This window comes from Eptatretus burgeri, chromosome 11 (genome assembly GCF_056783735.1).
Source record: "Eptatretus burgeri isolate ZD-2024b chromosome 11, Ebu_testis_v1, whole genome shotgun sequence".
NCBI lineage: Eukaryota > Metazoa > Chordata > Myxini > Myxiniformes > Myxinidae > Eptatretus > Eptatretus burgeri.
In genome coordinates, this window is record NC_140971.1 from 21,354,810 (window position 1) to 21,375,456 (window position 20,647).

General features: G+C 47.0%; 2 protein-coding genes across 6 annotated transcripts in view; one reads left to right on the forward strand and one right to left on the reverse strand.

The window, feature by feature from the left end:
- Positions 1-5,120, reverse strand: part of LOC147016638 (chloride channel CLIC-like protein 1) — a 31,673-nt gene extending 26,553 nt beyond the window's left edge. The window contains exons 1-2 of the mRNA XM_085845490.1: positions 5,109-5,120; positions 898-1,067 (exon numbers count right to left, since the gene is read on the reverse strand). Coding sequence (XP_085701616.1) covers positions 898-1,065 — 168 coding nt within the window. The 5' untranslated portion in view covers positions 1,066-1,067; positions 5,109-5,120. The remainder of the gene's footprint in view (positions 1-897; positions 1,068-5,108) is intronic.
- Positions 5,121-9,973: 4,853 nt separating this feature from the next.
- Positions 9,974-20,647, forward strand: part of GUF1 (GTP binding elongation factor GUF1) — an 87,053-nt gene continuing 76,379 nt past the window's right edge. For all 5 annotated transcript variants that reach the window (XM_085845491.1, XM_085845492.1, XM_085845493.1 and 2 more), the window contains exons 1-2: positions 9,974-10,128; positions 17,842-17,950. In XM_085845491.1, the coding sequence (XP_085701617.1) occupies positions 10,021-10,128; positions 17,842-17,950 (217 nt within the window). In that variant the 5' untranslated portion in view covers positions 9,974-10,020. The remainder of the gene's footprint in view (positions 10,129-17,841; positions 17,951-20,647) is intronic.

Genomic DNA, 20,647 nt, shown 5'->3' on the forward strand with positions numbered 1-20,647 from the left:
CCCACACATGGACCCACACAACATGCAGGGGATAAGTTCCTGAAAAATACTTCCAATACAGTGTACAAGCATAGTTAGACAGGAAGTTGTACCCCACCGATTGGCTCTATGCGTTAGCCAGCGTACACTCACTGTATCGCTCGGCAGTAACCCGAGTGTGTGCTGAGGGCACGAAACTCGGTTAATTTAGTCACCTCCTCAGCTAAACTGACGGATAACCCTGTTAGAGTTGATGGGGTTGATTGACTTTTGTGGTTGCTTAGCTACCCGCCAGACCACAGAGTTATCCGTGGCTGGTGGCCTCAGGACCGGGCATTCAGAAGGAACCCGAGGGCTTGCCCTCGTGGAGAACCTCAAACACTGGGCCATAACAATATTGTTGCTCCGTTTGTGATATTTTGGTTAAACTTAAAGAGCCGGCAGTGCCTCCCTTACCAACCCCTCCTTATATTTTAATGTGGCCAACCGCACCAGGAACTTGGGACCTTTACTGGTCCACGGCTATTATTACTAGCCCAGGCCAGCACACTAGTCCTGAGATTAAATCCTGTTTACAGTCAGGCCAGGGATGACTTAAGCAGGACATTATCCCATTTCAACACATTGGTAATGGTTAACTGAACCAAACCAAAAAAAAAATTTTATGGTAATAGAATACCGGCGTACCCTGACATTTGCAGGGGATAAGTTCCTGAAAATGCTTTGAATGTTGAATCCGTAAATGTCAGGGCATTGTTTCAACGGAAAAAAGGGGAACAGGTTCCCGGCAGTTCGTGACTCATAAGCGGAAACCAAAAATCCAGCAAAAACCTGTGAATACGTGAAGCACAGGGCCGCGAATGCAAAAGCAGGTCAGATTTTATGAACCGTGAAAACATGTGGTCCGACAGTACCTACGTTGTTCCTCATGGTGCCAGTGGCTTGATCATAGTTCATCATGTCCATAAAATCCACCCAAACGTCAGGTACTGCAGAGACTTGCTTGTTCACGTGAACAAAGACCCCAATGAGCACAACCCATAAGAGGGGGAATTGCATCAGAACCTTAGGTCGAGCCATGAGCATACCTGCAGGATAAAACAATCACCACCACAAAGTTAATCCTCATCACCAAGGATTAGGCACCATCATTTTATCTGGCACTCATATACACTGTGTACCTTAACGCCTCGAGTATAATAAGGGGTCAAAGCCCCAGTCATAAACAAATAGTTGTGCATCAGCACTACTCTGTTCATTTTTATCACAAAACAACACAACACAACACAGTGTGATCAAAAAGGTTGGTGAATGTTTGAATAAAATCATTTTATTAAACATTAAACACCAACATCATTAATCCCCTTGAAGTACTCTCCTCCCGCACACACACACTTGTGTGTATGTATATATATATATATATATATATATATATATATATATATATATATATATATATATATATATATATATATATATATATATATATATATATATATTTCGATTAAAACGATATATATATATATATATATATATATATATATATATATATTTCGATTAAAACGATATATATATATATATATATATATATATATATATATATATATATATATATATTTCGATTAAAACGATATATATATATATATATATATATATATATATATATATATATATATATATATATATATATATATATATATATATATATATATATATATATACATATATATATACATATATATATATATATACATATATATATATATGTATATATATATGTATATATATATATATATATATATATATGTGTATATATATAGCCTGGTGTGTTGGCGCAGTGGTTAGGGCAGCGGCTTGGGATCCAAAAGGTCCTGAGTTCAAGCCCTGTTGGGCCACTGAATTAATACACCAGGGGGTTGACTCAGCCTGTCATCCTTCCGAGGTCGGCAAAATGAGTACCAGTGTACTGGGCCGGTGTATACCCCGGTTAAAATAGGTGTACCATATCCCTGTGTCGTAAGAGGCGACCAGGGTTGCGTCAGGAAGGGCATCCGGTGTAAAACGTGCCAAATCACTATGCGGATCATACGGATGATCCGCTGTGGCGACCCCTAACGGGAGCAGCCGAAAGAAGAAGAAGAAGATATATATATATATATATATATATATATATATATATATATATATATATATATATATATTAAAATGTATATGTATATATATATATATATATATATATATATATATATATATATATATATATATATATATATATATATATATATATTTAGATTTCGATATATTTTTTATATATTTAGATTTATTTAGATTAAAATGTATATGTATATATGTATATATATATATATATATATATATATATATATATATATATATATATATATATATATATATATTTTTTTATATATTTTTTATTTATTTTTATTTATATATATATATATATATATATATATATATTTTTTTTTATTTATTTATATTTATATATACGGTACTAGCTGAAACCCCGTCACAGACGGATTCCGTTCATTCACCCACCCTCACCAGCTCACACACACTCGAGGGACATGGACTGGACAGGGCATGCTTGCCCCCCCCCCCCCCGCAGACTGATCCCCTGCCCCTGCCGCATTTCCCCCTGCCTCCCATCCCCCGCCTTCAATTTGCTTACCCCCGCCAAAAAATGTAATTACCCTGGCCCCGACCCTGCCCCTGCCTCTTCACTCCCCGCCCCCCCCCCGTCTCTTGATTCCCCGCCCCACTCGCCCCTGGGCCCCCGCCCCTCTGTCCACCCCCTCACACTCAACCCCGCCTAATTCACCCCAGCCCCCGCCCACTCATCCCCCACCCCATTTCCCCCCATCTCCCGCTTTCAATTTGCTTACCCCCGCCCAAAAATTTGCTTATCTTGCCCCCTGCCTCTTCACTCCCTGCCCCCATCTCTTCATCCCCCGCCCACTCAACCCCACCCCATTTCCCCCCATCTCCTGCTTTCAATTTGCTTACCCCCGCCCAAAAATTTGCTTACCTTGCCCCCCGCCTCTTCACTCCTTGCCCCAGTCTCAACGAAAAGTGTTTATTCTGCTTCAGAGTTGAAGGTTGTCTATTGCCACTATGTGCGATGCACTCTTCCAGGCACGAAATTTTTTAGTCCAGGTCACAGTACCGAGAAAAATGTGACGCAACCGCTAGGAGGATCACAAAATTGGTCCTTCAGTATTAATATATAGATACAATGTTTCTTGTTACATTTTTTGTGTCAAATTCTCATTCTGAGGTAGTCAGCATGTGCAGAAGAGGGTTTTACATTGCAGATGCTATTTTCGAGGAGTGGAATTGCACCTCTCAGCGGTAACGGTCTGTCGACGACAGACGTAATGACGTCAGCGAATGACCGATGAGGTCATGACGTCCTGACGCTTCTCAGCGGTGACGTCACACGTCGCCATTCAAACAAATGTAAAACTAAAAGTGTTTATTCTGCTTCAGAGTTGAAAGTTGACTATTTCCACTATGTGCGATGCACTTTTCCAGGTACGAAGTTTCTTTCAGTCCAGGTCACAGTACCGAGAAAAACGTGAATTGACCGCGAGGAGGAGCACAAAATTGGTCCTTCAGTATTAATATATATATATATATATATATATTTATATACATATATCATCTTATATATTATTTCCGAGTTTGTGGTTTCGTGTCGCGCTATCTTCGACTTTGTTCTGCGCTCGAGTCACGTGATATTCGGCTTACATTATCTCAAAGACCATATGAGGTGCATGGTACAAAAAAAGTAAATAAAATGGTTCTGAAACATTGAAATCGTATTCCACTTACTGCATTAAAGTAAAATTACCACTGATACTCTGCATCAGTTCCTTTCTCAAACACACCCACCTCAACATGTCGCGCAGAGCGCGGGTTATGCTAGTATATATTGTGCCGCAGGTTGTGACCACAGTGTGGTTATTCTTGTTTCTGAGTATAAATCAACAAACCAGATTTCCGAGACTCGTGTTGATTGAAACTCCAGATGAACAGACTATTCTGACTCTTTCGGTGTCGTTGTCAATGTGACTTCCCCCATGGACACTGGATCCCATCTCCTCTCACGTGTACTGGGGATGCTCGACGAACGACTCTACAAACACGTTTTTTCCAAGACCGCGGACATTCTTTATGCCACTGATAAATCTGAAGGTGTCCAATAATAGACTGAAGAGTTGTGGAGACTGTAAACCATTTTAAATGAGTACAACAAGCGCACTGTTCGACCTTGTTATGACATTTTTTTTCTAGTCGTTAAAGAATGGTTGATATATTTCCTAAAACGACGTTATCATAAAAAAGTGATAATTAATAAAACACTTTTAACATCTTCACGATCTCACTTCTCCCATCGACATTGTTACTTTGATTCAAGCACCGCACCACAACCTCTACACGCACCACAACGTTCCACACGCACCACACCTTCACACGCACCACAACCTCCACACGCACCACAACCTCTACACGCACCACAACGTTCCACACGCACCACACCTTCACACGCACCACAACCTCCACACGTACCACAACCTCTACACGCACCACAACCTCCACACGTACCACAACCTTCACACGTACCACAACCTCTACACGCACCACAACGTTCCACACGCACCACACCTTCACACGCACCACACCTTCACACGCACCACACCTCCACATGCACCACGGCACAACCTCCACACGTACCACAACCTCTACACGCACCACAACGTTCCACACGCACCACACCTTCACACGCACCACACCTCCACACGTACCACAACCTCTACACGCACCACAACGTTCCACACGCACCACAACCTCCACACGTACCACAACCTCTACACGCACCACAACGTTCCACACGCACCACATCTTCACACGCACCACAACCTCCACATGCACCACGGCACAACCTCCACACGTACCACAACCTCTACACGCACCACAACGTGCGACGCGCACCACACCTTCACACGCACCACAACCTCCACACGTACCACGGCACAACATCCACACGCACCACACCCTCCACACGTATCACAACCTCCACACTCACCAACAACCTCCACACGCACACGTACCACAACCTCCACACGCACAACCCCCACACGCACCACAACCTCCACACGCACCACAACCTCCACACGCACCACAACCTCCACACGCACCGCAACATCCACACGCACCACAGCCTGCACACGTGCCGCAACCCCCACACGCTCCACGGCACAACCTCCACACGCACCCACCACCTCCACACGCACCACAACCTCCACACGCACCACAACCTTCACACGCACCACAACCTCCACACGTACCACGGCACAACCTCCACACGTACCACAACCTCCACACGTATCACAACCTCTACACGCACCACAACCCCCACACGTACCACAACCTCTACACGCACCACAACGTTCCACACGCACCACACGCACCACAACCTCCACACGTACCACGGCACAACCTCCACACGTACCACGGCACACCCTCCACACGTATCACAACCCCCACACGTACCACACCCTCCACACGCCCCACAACCTCCACACGCACCACAACCTCCACAGGCACCACAACCTCCACACGCACCACAACCTCCACACGCACCACAACCTCCACACGCACCACAACCTCCACACGTACCACAACCTCCACACGTATCACAACCTCCACACGTACCACAACGTTCCACACGTACCACAACGTTCCACACGTACCACAACCTCCACACGTACCACAACCTCCACACGTACCACAACCTCCACACGTACCACAACCTCCACACGTACCACAACCTCCACACGTACCACAACCTCCACACGTACCACAACCTCCACACGCACCACAACCTCCACACGTACCACAACCTCCACACGTACCACAACCTCCACACGCACAACCCCCACACGCACCACAACCTCCACACGCACCACAACCTCCACACGCACCACAACCTCCACACGCACCACAACCTCCACACTCACCAACAACCTCCACACGCACCACAACCTCCACACGCACCACAACCTCCACATGTACCACAACCTCCACACGCACCGACAACCTCCACAAGTACCACAACACAAGCTCCACACGCAACACACCTTCACACGCACCACAACCTCCACACGTACCACAACCTCCACAAGTACCACAACACAAGCTCCACACGCAACACACCTTCACACGCACCACAACCTCCACACGCACCACACCTTCACACGCACCACAACCTCCACACGCACCACAACCTCCACACGCACCACACGTACGACCTCCACACGCACCACACGTACCACAACCTCCACACGTATCACAACCTCCACACGTATCACAACCCCACAAGTACCACGGCACAACCTCCACACTCACCAACAACCTCCACACGCACACGTACCACAACCTCCACACGCACAACCCCCACACGCACCACAACCTCCACACGCACCGACAACCTCCACACGCACCACAACCTCCACACGTACCACAACCTCCACACGTATCACAACCTCCACACGCACCACAACCTCCACACGCACAACCCCCACACGCACCACAACCTCCACACGCACCACAACCTCCACACGCACCACAACCTCCACACTCACCAACAACCTCCACACGCACACGTACCACAACCTCCACACGCACAACCCCCACACGCACCACAACGTTCCACACGTACCACGGCACAACGTTCCACACGTACCAACAACCTCCACACGCACCACACGTACCACAACCTCCACACGCACAACCCCCACACGTACCACAACCTCCACACGTATCACAACCCCCACACGTACCACAACCTCCACACGTATCACAACCCCCACACGTACCACAACCTCCACACGCTCCACACGTACCACAACCTCCACACGTATCACAACCTCCACACGCACCACAACCTCCACACGCACCACAACCTCCACATGCACCACAACCCCCACCACAACCCCCACCACAACCCCCACACGCACCACGGCACAACCCCCACACCTACCACAGCCTCCACACGCACCGACAACCTCCACACGTGCCACAACACAACCTCCAAACGCACCACACCTTCACACGCACCACAACCTCCACACGCACCACACCTTCACACGCACCACAACCTCCACACGCACCACAACCTCCACACGCACCACACGTACGACCTCCACACGCACCACACGTACCACAACCTCCACACGTATCACAACCTCCACACGTATCACAACCCCCACAAGTACCACGGCACAACCTCCACACTCACCAACAACCTCCACACGCACCACAACCTCCACACGCACCACAACCTCCACACGCACCACAACCTCCACACGCACCACAACCTCCACCACACGCACCACAACCTCCACACGCACCACAACCTCCACACGTATCACACAACCCCCACACGTACCACGGCACAACCTCCACACGCACCGACAACCTCCACACGCACCACAACCTCCACACGTACCACAACCCCCACACGCCACACGCACCACCACAACCCCCACACGCACCACAACCTCCACACGCACCACAACCTCCACACGCACCACAACCTCCACACGCACCACAACCCCCACCACACCACAACCCCACACGCACCACGGCACAACCTCCACATCACACGTACCACAACCTCCACACGCACCACAACCTCCACACGTACCACAACACAACCTCCACACGCACCACAACCTCCACACGTACCACAACACAACCTCCACACGCACCACACCTTCACACGCACCACAACCTCCACACGTACCACAACCTCCACACGTACCACAACCTCCACACGTACCACAACCTCCACACGTATCACAACCTCCACACGTACCACAACGTTCCACACGTACCACAACCTCCACACGTACCACAACCTCCACACGTACCACAACCTCCACACGTACCACAACCTCCACACGTACCACAACCTCCACACGTACCACAACCTCCACACGTACCACAACCTCCACACGTACCACAACCTCCACACGTACCACAACCTCCACACGCATCACAACCTCCACACGCACCACAACCTCCACACGTACCACAACCTCCACACGTACCACATCCTCCACACGTACCACAACCTCCACACGTATCACAACCTCCACACGTACCACAACCTCCACACGTACCACAACCTCCACACGCACCACAACACAACCTCCACACGCACCACAACACAACCTCCACACGCACAACACAACCTCCACACGCACCACAACACAACCTCCACACGCACCACACCTTCACACGCACCACAACACAACCTCCACACGCACCACAACACAACCTCCACACGCATCACACCTTCACACGCACACACCTTCACACGCACCACAACCTCCACACGTACCACAACACAACCTCCACACGCACCACAACCTCCACACGTACCACAACACAACCTCCACACGCACCACACCTTCACACGCACCACAACCTCCACACGTACCACAACCTCCACACGCACCACAACCCCCACACGTACCACAACCTCCACACGTACCACAACCTCCACACGCACCGACAGCCGATTCTTGTTCCAGGAAAGGTTGAAAGGCCTTGAGGCCTTGAGTCGGAGGCCTTTAGTTCCACCATTCGCCGTTGTTGCCTCGTTCCGTTTCGTTGTGAGATCAGACACCCCGTCAGAAAACCTTTTCTTTCCCCGCGTTCATCGCCCTCTGTCTCTCGAGATCCCCTGCATGGTTGATGTTGTTTAACGATGTTTATGGACTTCGAAGACTGCTCAGTCCTCTGTTTATATCCAAAAGGAAGTCTTAAATAAACCTGAAATACAAAATAAATCTTGAAATTAATTTAAAGGGCTGCAGTATCGTTCCTTATGTTGTGACCCTCGACCCCGCTGTTGGTGTTTCCCCCCCAATTTCGACTGTTTTCTGTATGTTCTGTGCGCTCAACCGAGTGCTCTTCTCGTCCATTCCGTTGTGTTCCAACTCTTCCATGAGCCTCGACTTTGTCTGTAAAGCATAGTACAGAAAGCAACTACACAGAAAAGCAGAACATGACGGGCTTGTTTGATTCAATTTTTTTTTTATGGTGAAGTGAAAAAGGTTTCACAAACACAAAAAGCTGAACTAAAACACTACGTGATGCTAACTACTCTGACATGTCAATCATTTCGTGTTCAAGATGTGAGAGCGGAAAACATATTTTCATTACAGTAATAACAAGTTAAATTGTTTGCGCCTTTCTGAAGCAAAACGAATACAACTGATTTTTGTTTTTAAAATGAATTATATGTGTTAAGTTTTTTTGTCATGTGATACATTCGGACTCGGGTTTTCACACTGTACAAAGGTCGTTCTGCGCTCGTGTGGACTGAGCGGAAATACGTCACACGGAAGTCGACAGTTGCGTGACTGGGGCCAATTTTTTATTATTTTTTAAATTTTTTTTTTTTTGTGTTTCTTGAGTTTCCAATAAATCACGATTCATCCAACTAATCCGACACTGATTTTTGAGGAACAAAACACGTTTCGATTTTTAAAAAACCTGTTGGCTCTCACAGCGTTCACTCGTAGCAATTGAATGTATGTATAATATACTAAAAGGGTGAAATTTGTGAATCTAATCACGTTATAAATCAAAGAAAAAGAATGAGTTATATATTGGGAACACAAGGTATTGCAATAATAGCACGAAGGGCGCCAGTGTTTTACCAACACGACTCACTATATTTATCCGGTTGTTAGGATCATGGCAATGCAGTTAATAGCAGTATTTTTTTGCAGCAAACAATGTGAGGTCCTCGCGGATTGTTTGTCAGAAAAAAAAACTCTTCGTGTCGAGTACATTTTTATTGATTATTATTAGTATTTGTTTATTGTAATTTTTGAGAACCGAAAAATAACTTTCCTTCGTGAAAATTTCTGAGCGGAAGTGCTCCGGAATATGACGTCAGAGGATCTCTGAGTGACGTGGGCGGAGTTCAGTGAGCGTGTGTTCGTAATGTTGTTGCGGTTTGGACTCGTCCGAGCGTTTGCTTCGCGGACGTCGTGCAAAGCAGTCCCAGAACTCGGCCGATCTCGGATACGTCGATATAGCAAGAAACTGGAGGTTAGTTTATATATTATTAGCATGAAAGCCTTTTGTAGTGCGTTTAACTTTCCCCGTCCTCGAGACGTTTGCTGTGGTAAATTAAGCCGGAGGTCCGAGAAACTTCAACATCACTATGTTCGAAGTACACGGGCACGACCCTTACACTGACACCGGAATTGATATGTGTTGTATTCTTGGCATCGGAAGGCCCACCATCGGACTCCCGGACACGCAACGTCCCTGGCAGGATCACCAGCCGAGCTTGCTGATGTGTCGGCTGAACATGAGGACAAACTCCTCTCGATTCACCCTCAACTTGTCCGACGACTACATCTGGAACACTCTCCTCTCGATTCACCCTCAACTTGTCCGACGACTACATCTGGAACACTCTCCTCTCGATTCACCCTCAACTTGTCCGACGACTACATCTGGAACACTCTCCTCTCGATTCACCCTCAACTTGTCCGACGACTACATCTGGAACACTCTCCTCTCGATTCACCCTCAACTTGTCCGACTACTACATCTGGAATACTCTCCTCTCGATTCACCCTCAACTTGTCCGACTACTACATCTGGAACACTCTCCTCTCGATTCACCCTCAACTTGTCCGACGACTACATCTGGAACACTCTCCTCTCGATTCACCCTCAACTTGTCCGACTACTACATCTGGAACACTCTCCTCTCGATTCACCCTCAACTTGTCCGACTACTACATCTGGAACACTCTCCTCTCGATTCACCCTCAACTTGTCCGACTACTACATCTGGAACACTCTCCTCTCGATTCACCCTCAACTTGTCCGACGACTACATCTGGAACACTCTCCTCTCGATTCACCCTCAACCTGTCCGACTACTACATCTGGAACACTCTCCTCTCGATTCACCCTCAACCTGTCCGACTACTACATCTGGAACACTCTCCTCTCGATTCACCCTCAACTTGTCCGACGACTACATCTGGAACACTCTCCTCTCGATTCACCCTCAACTTGTCCGACGACTACATCTGGAACACTCTCCTCTCGATTCACCCTCAACTTGTCCGACTACTACATCTGGAACACTCTCCTCTCGATTCACCCTCAACTTGACCGACGACTACATCTGGAACACTCTCCTCTCGATTCACCCTCAACTTGTCCGACGACTACATCTGGAACACTCTCCTCTCGATTCACCCTCAACTTGTCCGACTACTACATGTGGAACACTCTCCTCTCGATTCACCCTCAACTTGTCCGACTACTACATCTGGAACACTCTCCTCTCGATTCACCCCCAACTTGTCCTGCTGCTGCATCTGGAACACTCTCCTCTCGATTCACCCTCAACTTGTCCTGCTGCTGCATCTGGAACACTCTCCTCTCGATTCACCCTCAACTTGTCCGACGACTACATCTGGAACACTCCTCTCGATTCACCCTCAACTTGTCCGACTACTACATCTGGAACACTCTCCTCTCGATTCACCCTCAACTTGTCCGACGACTACATCTGGAACACTCTCCTCTCGATTCACCCTCAACTTGTCCGACGACTACATCTGGAACACTGTCCTCTCGATTTACCCTCAACTTGTCCGACTACTACATCTGGAACACTCCTCTCGATTCACCCTCAACTTGTCCAACTACTACATCTGGAACACTCTCCTCTCGATTCACCCTCAACTTGCCCGACGACTACATCTGGAACACTCTCCTCTCGATTCACCCTCAACTTGTCCGACTACTACATCTGGAACACTCTCCTCTCGATTCACCCTCAACTTGTCTGACGACTACATCTGGAACACTCTCCTCTCGATTCACCCTCAACTTGTCCGACGACTACATCTGGAACACTCTCCTCTCGATTCACCCTCAACTTGTCCTGCTGCTGCATCTGGAACACTCTCCTCTCGATTCACCCTCAACTTGTCCGACTACTACATCTGCAACACTCTCCTCTCGATTCACCCTCAACTTGTCCGACTACTACATCTGGAACACTCTCCTCTCGATTCACCCTCAACTTGTCCGACGACTACATCTGGAACACTCTCCTCTCCATTCACCCTCAACTTGACCTGCTGCTGCATTTGGAACACTCTCCTCTCGATTCACCCTCAACTTGTCCTGCTGCTGCATCTGGAACACTCTCCTCTCGATTCACCCTCAACTTGTCCGACTACTACATCTGGAACACTCTCCTCTCGATTCACCCTCAACTTGTCCTGCTGCTGCATCTGGAACACTCTCCTCTCGATTCACCCTCAACTTGTCCGACTACTACATCTGGAACACTCTCCTCTCGATTCACCCTCAACTTGTCCTGCTGCTGCATCTGGAACACTCTCCTCTCGATTCACCCTCAACTTGTCCTGCTGCTGCATCTGGAACACTCTCCTCTCGATTCACCCTCAACTTGTCTGGCTGCTGCATCTGGAACACTCTCCTCTCGATTCACCCTCAACTTCTCCTGCTGCTGCACCTGGAACACTCTCCTCTCGATTCACCCTCAACTTGTCCTGCTGCTGCATCTGGAACACTCTCCTCTCCATTCTCCTTCAACTTCACCTGCTGCTGCATCTGGAACACTCTCCTTTCGATTCACCCTCAACTTGACCTGCTGATGCATCTGGAACACTCTCCTTTCGATTCACCCTCAACTTGACCTGCTGCTGCATCTGGAACACTCTCCTCTCGATTCACCCTCAACTTGTCCGACTACTACATCTGGAACACTCTCCTCTCGATTCACCCTCAACTTGTCCGACGACTACATCTGGAACACTCTCCTCTCCATTCACCCTCAACTTGACCTGCTGCTGCATTTGGAACACTCTCCTCTCGATTCACCCTCAACCTGTCCTGCTGCTGCATCTGGAACACTCTCCTCTCGATTCACCCTCAACTTGTCCGACTACTACATCTGGAACACTCTCCTCTCGATTCACCCTCAACTTGTCCGACTACTACATCTGGAACACTCTCCTCTCGATTCACCCTCAACTTGTCCGACGACTACATCTGGAACACTCTCCTCTCCATTCACCCTCAACTTGACCTGCTGCTGCATTTGGAACACTCTCCTCTCGATTCACCCTCAACTTGTCCTGCTGCTGCATCTGGAACACTCTCCTCTCGATTCACCCTCAACTTGTCCGACTACTACATCTGGAACACTCTCCTCTCGATTCACCCTCAACTTGTCCTGCTGCTGCATCTGGAACACTCTCCTCTCGATTCACCCTCAACTTGTCTGACTACTACATCTGGAACACTCTCCTCTCGATTCACCCTCAACTTGTCCTGCTGCTGCATCTGGAACACTCTCCTCTCGATTGACCCTCAACTTGTCCTGCTGCTGCATCTGGAACACTCTCCTTTCGATTCACCCTCAACTTGACCTGCTGATGCATCTGGAACACTCTCCTTTCGATTCACCCTCAACTTGACCTGCTGATGCATCTGGAACACTCTCCTTTCGATTCACCCTCAACTTGACCTGCTGCTGCATCTGGAACACTCTCCTCTCGATTTTTCCCCCCCAACTTGACCTGCTGCTTCATCTGGAACACTCTCCTTTCAACTTTCTGTGACCACTCCCCACACATCGTCTTTTTGCAGGCTCAAAGCCAAATTGAGAGTCTTTTCTGACTCGTTCGTCTCATTTATCTCAATCGATCGAGCCTGGCCCTAATTGGACACGCTTTACTCTTTACGGGGGTGTCATGTGTATTAATTGATACTCGCCGAAACCCCGTCACAGGCTGATTCCGTTCCATGAGCCCAATATGACAACCAGTGGCGGCTCTTGTAAGAGCCGGATCCCAGTCGATGTACTTCATGGCCTTACCTTATGAGGCCTACAAAACGTCCTTGTGCACGACATTTTTGGTGTACACTACTCCTTGTGAAGAAGTCCCCTGATTTGTACACGTGTCTACTTTGACGTACAAACACCGTGTCAAAACTTCTCAGGTCACAGAACCGAGAAAAACGTGATGCGACCGCTCGGAGGATCACAAAATTGGTCCTTCAGTATTAATATATAGATACAATGTTTCTTGTTACATTTTTTTTTTAATGTCAAATTCGCATTCTGAGGTAGTCAGCATGTGCAAAAAAGGGTTTTACATTACAGACGCTATTTTCGAGGAGTGGAATTACACCTCTCAGCGGTGACGGTCTGTCAACGACTGACGTAATGACGTCACCGAATGACCGATGACGTCCTTACGCCTCTCAGCGGTGACGTCACACGTCGCCATGTAAACGAATGTAAAACGAAAAGTGTTTATTCTGCTTCAGAGTTGAAGTTTGACTCTTGCCACTATGTGCGATGCACTCTTACAGGTACGAAGTTTCTTTCAGTCCAGGCCACAGTAACGAGAAAAATGTGACGCGACCGCGAGGAGGAGCACAAAATTGGTCCTTCAGTATTAATATATAGATAATAATTACATTTCCAATATCTCTCTGTAAGTTGACCATCATGAAAGTTTCATTCCACAGTATTTATATTATGATGAAATTAACTTTGATAATGTACTACTGACCAATAGCCCACCAAATATTTACAGGTGCCTTCTGCTGGTATGTTTCATTTTTCACCCCTGTCGTACATGGGAATACCCCTGAAAGCTCATTTGTATAATTTTGAATGAATAAATGAATTTGAACAGGAAACTGCGCAAGACCAAAATGAGAGAACTACGTGAGCCCGTGATTGTGCTTACGTTCCTGAACATGGCTCAGAGACCAGACTGACCCACTCTCAGAACACGTTATATTGTTGTGATGCCGGGTTCGGTGGCGAGGGCAACCGCCAGACGGAGCAATAGGGCCGTCTCCAACCGAAAACCGGAATTGAAAGGTCGTCACCCCGGATAACTCCGGAGTCGACGGGTTGCTTAAAGGACCGTGGTCACCGATATTTCGACGGCATGAGGTAGGGTCCACTTGTCCATTCCAATTTACCGAAGTACTCATGCCGTCAAGCTCCCGGGGAAGCCACGCCCTCGGCCAACTCTTTCCTAACCGAGTCGCATGTACCAACCTGGGTCCGGCGTAACCGAGCAGGAATTACCAGAGCCGCGCCAGACCAAATGAACAATTTACGGCACAAACGGCCTTCCTAGTTCTCAAGCCCGAATCATACTGGGCCAATGAAAGAAACGACAGGCAACGAGCTGGTACATTTAACGGGTTTATTTATAATGGGCAGAGGGTGACAAAGAGCAGAATTATCCAAATAAAAGAAATGCAATTTACAATGAACAGAAGCACTTAACAGTCTCTACTCACAGGACGGGTGCCATAGACACACACACACACCCAAAAGAAATGGGGCCGGTTGGCCTTTATTTGACCCTTCAGCTTGGGAGGGAAGACAAGCTGAGGGTAAGAGTTCAGTCAGGCATCTTTCCACCTCTTGCGGTCTGGTCGAGATGAGCTGGTTTGGGCGGGGGGGGGGACTCGAACCCACACCTTCATCGCCGCACCAGGGACTGGGAATGACTCAACGGACGCCAGCCAGCACGAGAACGGACGAGACGAGCACTTGTGGGCAAGACAAGAACACCAGCAGGCAAAGCGAGACAATCCCAGCAGGCAAAACGAGGGCAAACAAGGCGACGAGGCTTCTTTTTTTCAGCCGGATCGCCCCCACTATTATTCATTCCGCACGTGAGGTGGGAGGGGTAAGTCCTGAGGTATCTCGCCTCCTCATTGGACGGGCGTATCGGTGGTTCGCCCCCCGAAGAGGCTCTGTAGTCGTTTCTGGCATTCTGGCTTCCCATTGGCTGGAGGAAACGCTCCATGCCCTTCTTCGGAGCGGAGCCTTGATCTGAGGCAATGGAGGATCCGCCCACACCTTCAGCCAAAAACATGTGGGCAATGGAGTCTGTGCGCGAAGGTTTGGTTGGGTGGCAGAACGAAGCAGGTGGTGGTGTTGTTGGATATAAAAAATATACCCATCAGAGATGGGGAATCCCCCGCCATTGAAACATTTTTTTTCAAGATGGCCGCCCCAGTCGGCATCTTGGATCCAGCTACACCCAAAATCAATAGGGTTCTTCCTTTTCAGGTGGTACATGTGTGACCCAAATTTCAAATCGATATGGCGAACAGTTTATGAGTTATCGCACTCACAGCTATAAATGTTGACGCCCAGCCAGCTGGACGGACGGACGACCCGGGTGACAACAATATCCCCCTCCTGCCACGCGGCGGGGGATAAAAAAATCTAACGACAAAATAACTCACAGTGCATATACACTTAATCACCCTTTAAACATAGGGACGGGACCCTAACTCCAAACACATACTTATCAAGATAACTGAGCTACGGAGACCACTGACTGTGCGTGCAAGAGGCTTCCAAATCCGTAACGATATGACTTGTTCTCGTCTGCTTGGGCATTGCTATCCCTGACTGATTATTCTCGTCTGCATGGGCGTTCTCATATACCAAACTGGCAATAATATGTTCTCAAATCCAATGCCACCAAGATTTATGACAAGAATGTACGTTTGTTTGGGAAAGCTCAGAGGTGATCAGCAAATTGTGAATCGCAATCAACCAATTATGTTCACACCTTGGTTCGTGTATTTACAAGTCCGCTTCCCGCAGACCACATGTGAGGGCAGGGCATTTGAGAATTATCAACAGTACAGTTCCTCTAAATTTGGTGATATTTCATTGTACGGAGTGGATCTCGAAAACCGTGTTGCTTCGATCATGGCGATCCCAAATTTGGAGTCAAAGTTGATGTTCATTATACGATTTTGAGGGTGCCCCACATTAAAATTGGGTTCCCCAGGCACCCGTTGATGTCGAGGCCTGCTTTAATGATGTGCTTGCAATTTAAACAGCACATATGCAGAAAAGTAATGTAACTAATTATTCTGACTTTATTTTCACAAATCATTCTGACTGATGAAAAACCTAGAAAAGAAAGTTGAAACAAATCAATAATATCCATTACGGTGATGTTGAAATCTGAGTGAGAATAATTCAAAATGTTTTACTTCATTCATTTTAAGTGGAGGTTCAAACCAAAGCAAAAAAAATATGACCGCCTGTCCTGAAGCTCACCTGGATCAGGAGCAACACTCACTCAACCCCCCCACCTCCGGCAGACCAACTTAGACTGAATTATTTTAATGCCACGAACAAACTTTGGTACATCAAGGGTGATGAAGGTTGTGGTCAAGCTTCATTGAAATTCTGTGTGCAGTTCAGAGAAGAGAGCAAATACATATTTTAGGGGTCAGCACTCCCCCTCCCCCCACCATGGACTCCCTTAACTTTGGTATATCATGCATGAAGGATGTTGTAGTCAAGTTTCATCAAAATTATGTGTGTAGTTTTGTAGCAGAGAGCAAATACCTACTTTAGGGGTCCAACCCCCCCCCACTCCCCCTGGTACACCCCATTATTGAGTGCAGATTTTGGATGTGTTTGATATACTTTGGTACATCACGGATGATTAAAGTTGTTGTCAAGTTTCATCAAAATCATTTGTGTAGTTTCGGAGAAGAGAGCAAATACCTATTTTGGGTGGGGGTAACCCCCCCCCCATATACCACCTTCATAGCACAGATTTTGATGATGTCAGTACACCTTCGTTCGGCATCAAAATGAAGTTTGTGGCCAAGTTTCATTAAAATAGTTTATTTGGTTTAAGCGATTTGTTTAGCATTAATTTGCTATCTGGTTATTTGCCACAGGAGAAGCACGACCTCTCATTTTCAACTGACAGAATCCGTAATTTTTGCATCGTTGCACACGTTGATCATGGAAAGAGTACACTTGCTGATCGACTCCTGGAGCTCACAGGTGAGTGCAAAGATGGTGAAAGGGCCATGGAATATTTGGCTGGCTGTTGCAAGGAAATCGAGATTATACGAAGCGCATCATGCGACAGATGTTAGTCCGTACACTCGAGTTCTTGATTTCTGTCACATGCTTGATCGTGCACTTCAGTATTTATTGCGCAGAATTTTCAGCTCTTGATATATTTTTTAATTGTACAGTAAGTCCTCACTTTTCGCAAGGGTTGCGTTCCTGGAAAACCTTATGATAAGCGAAACTGTGTTAAACAAAACATTTTCCCATAGAAACCAATGTGTTAAAGGGGGGATGTGTTTTTGGCTCGGAATTTTTTGGACATAAACACAAATAAACAAAACACACTCCTCGAGTCGTGGCGACTTACCCCGAGGCTGGAGGAGCGGAGTTGATTGCGGTGGACAAGTCACACTTGCGGAGTGGCAGAATCGTCCCCCTCTTCACTTGACACTGTGCTGTCACTTTCTTCACCAGCGGGAACGGTCTCTTGGCAGCTGGTTGAAGGAGCATCCTGGATGGTGGATGGAGTTGGTGCTGCATCTTTTGGCTTGAAAAATGCATGGAGAGTGGGCTGGATGGCTTTCTTTTTCTTTGCTGCATAAAGTCCCTTGTAGCAACAAAGGGGATCATTCACAACACAGCTAAAATCAGTGCTCCTTTCAAGACTTGGATCTTGCTCGATAACAAATTCTATAGCACTTTCAAACGAGCTGAGGATTTGGCTGAGGTTTTTCATGGTGAGATGCTCGGATGAAGGTGTCACAGCATCTTCTTCTTCCTCAAGAGCCCACTGCTGTTCCAACTCCATAAGATCTTCATTGCTTAAGGGTTCTGCATGAGACTCCAGTAAGTCATCCACGTCCTCTTTGTCAACCTCTTCAAACCAACCTCCTGCGCCAGGTCTACAATTTGACTTGTAATCAACGGAACATCAGCAAACCCCGTGAAATTGTGGACACACTCGGGCCACACTTTCTTTCACACAGCGTTCATTGTGGAGGCACTCACCTCCGCCCCTGAATCCTTAATGTTTTCCAAAGCCATTTTTATGTTGTATGTTCGCCAAAACTCCTTGATTGATAGCTTGTCCTTATCAGTTTTTTTGATAAGCTGCAGCATGGTATGCTTAACATAATAGGCTTTAAAAGCAGCAATAACTCCCTGATCCATAGGCTGTAAAAGTGAGGTAGTATTTGGTGGTAAAAATACTACCTGCACGTTTTCACACCAGTCTTCCATTTGCTGAGGATGGGCAGGAGCATTGTCTACAAGCAGCAAAGATTTGTTGTCAATGTTGTTCTCCTTGGAGTACTTCTCAACATGATTGGAGAAGTAATTGATCACGTAATCGTGGGTCAATGCCCTCACAAACTACGCGCTTTTTCTTGTATCACAGCAAGAGATAAAGGCATGCGATGTTGAGTTTGATTTCTATCCACACACATAATAAACGCTTCATGTTGTGCATAGCACCATCTCTCATTCTCGTTAGTGTCGTTGCACTCGAACTGGTCGCAATCTGTGATATTTTCTTTATCTTTGCCGAACTTTGAACGATCGAATGTACAGTCGATGCAGCGATTGCTGCGCGCGGCCGATTTCCGTTGTCCCTTCACCTCGTTCATGTCTTTTAATTATATCCAATTTCACCTTCAATGTGACAGCCTTTCGTTGTCTCTTGAAACGAGGTGTGCTCGGCAAAAGACTTGCGGGTCGCTTGGGATTCATACTGGAAGGTATGCAGGCGAGCGTGAAGAGAATACGTACAGTACAGCATACAGTACATGCGCAGTAAAGTGAAAGTGTGTTTATGCGCATCCTGTGTGATTGTTGTTTTTTGCAGTCAGTTTGAAACTTTTTTTTGCGTTTTTCCTTGCAATGACATTACGATAGGCATAAAACGTTTGCGATAATTGAAAAATTGGTCATTAAAACTAAATTACGAATAATCGAAACTACGATATGCGAACTTCCGGTTAGCGAGGACTTACTGTACTTGTGCTCCACTTATTCAGGTTTTGCTTTTCATTGACTGAACACTATCCGAGTATCCTCCAACTCCTTGCATTAAAATTTACATCAAAGGGGGTATTGAGAAGGATGCTTTGTTTGCTGAGGAAGTATTGTGTATTTGGGAAGCATCTGATCATGTAGGCTCTCACTTATTTATGTTTTAAAGTAAAGGTACACGTCCTAAAATCTGGATTCCCCAGTAAGTTGATAAAAAGCATTCGTCTGAGACAACTGACATGAATGTTAAAAGTCAGTAGGCTTACTAATGCACTCTTCCAACCTCGTGCCTACCCATATCGGGATTGGCTTTTGATCACGTCACAAGTTTTGTTTTGCCTTTTGACCCGAGACGATGTGTTTCTATATTATTAATCCGTAAAGTTTTGTGCGTGCATTTCTAGTGTGGAGGCAAATCTTCATTTTCAATGATGAGGAACAGAGCTGTGATTGACACTTATGTGTTTGAGAGCTGTCATGTCAGGACGGCAGGATAGCTCCGTCTGTCACATGTTCACCATTGGAATGATTAATCTCAGCTCAATCCCTGACTGGGTCAAACCGAACTGTAAATTGCTGCATCTCAAATCGAGCATGCCACCTTAAGATGGGGAGGTGAGGCCAGCTACCCGTTTCCATTTAGGTTGTCAATGTTATATCTCACAGTATCTTTTG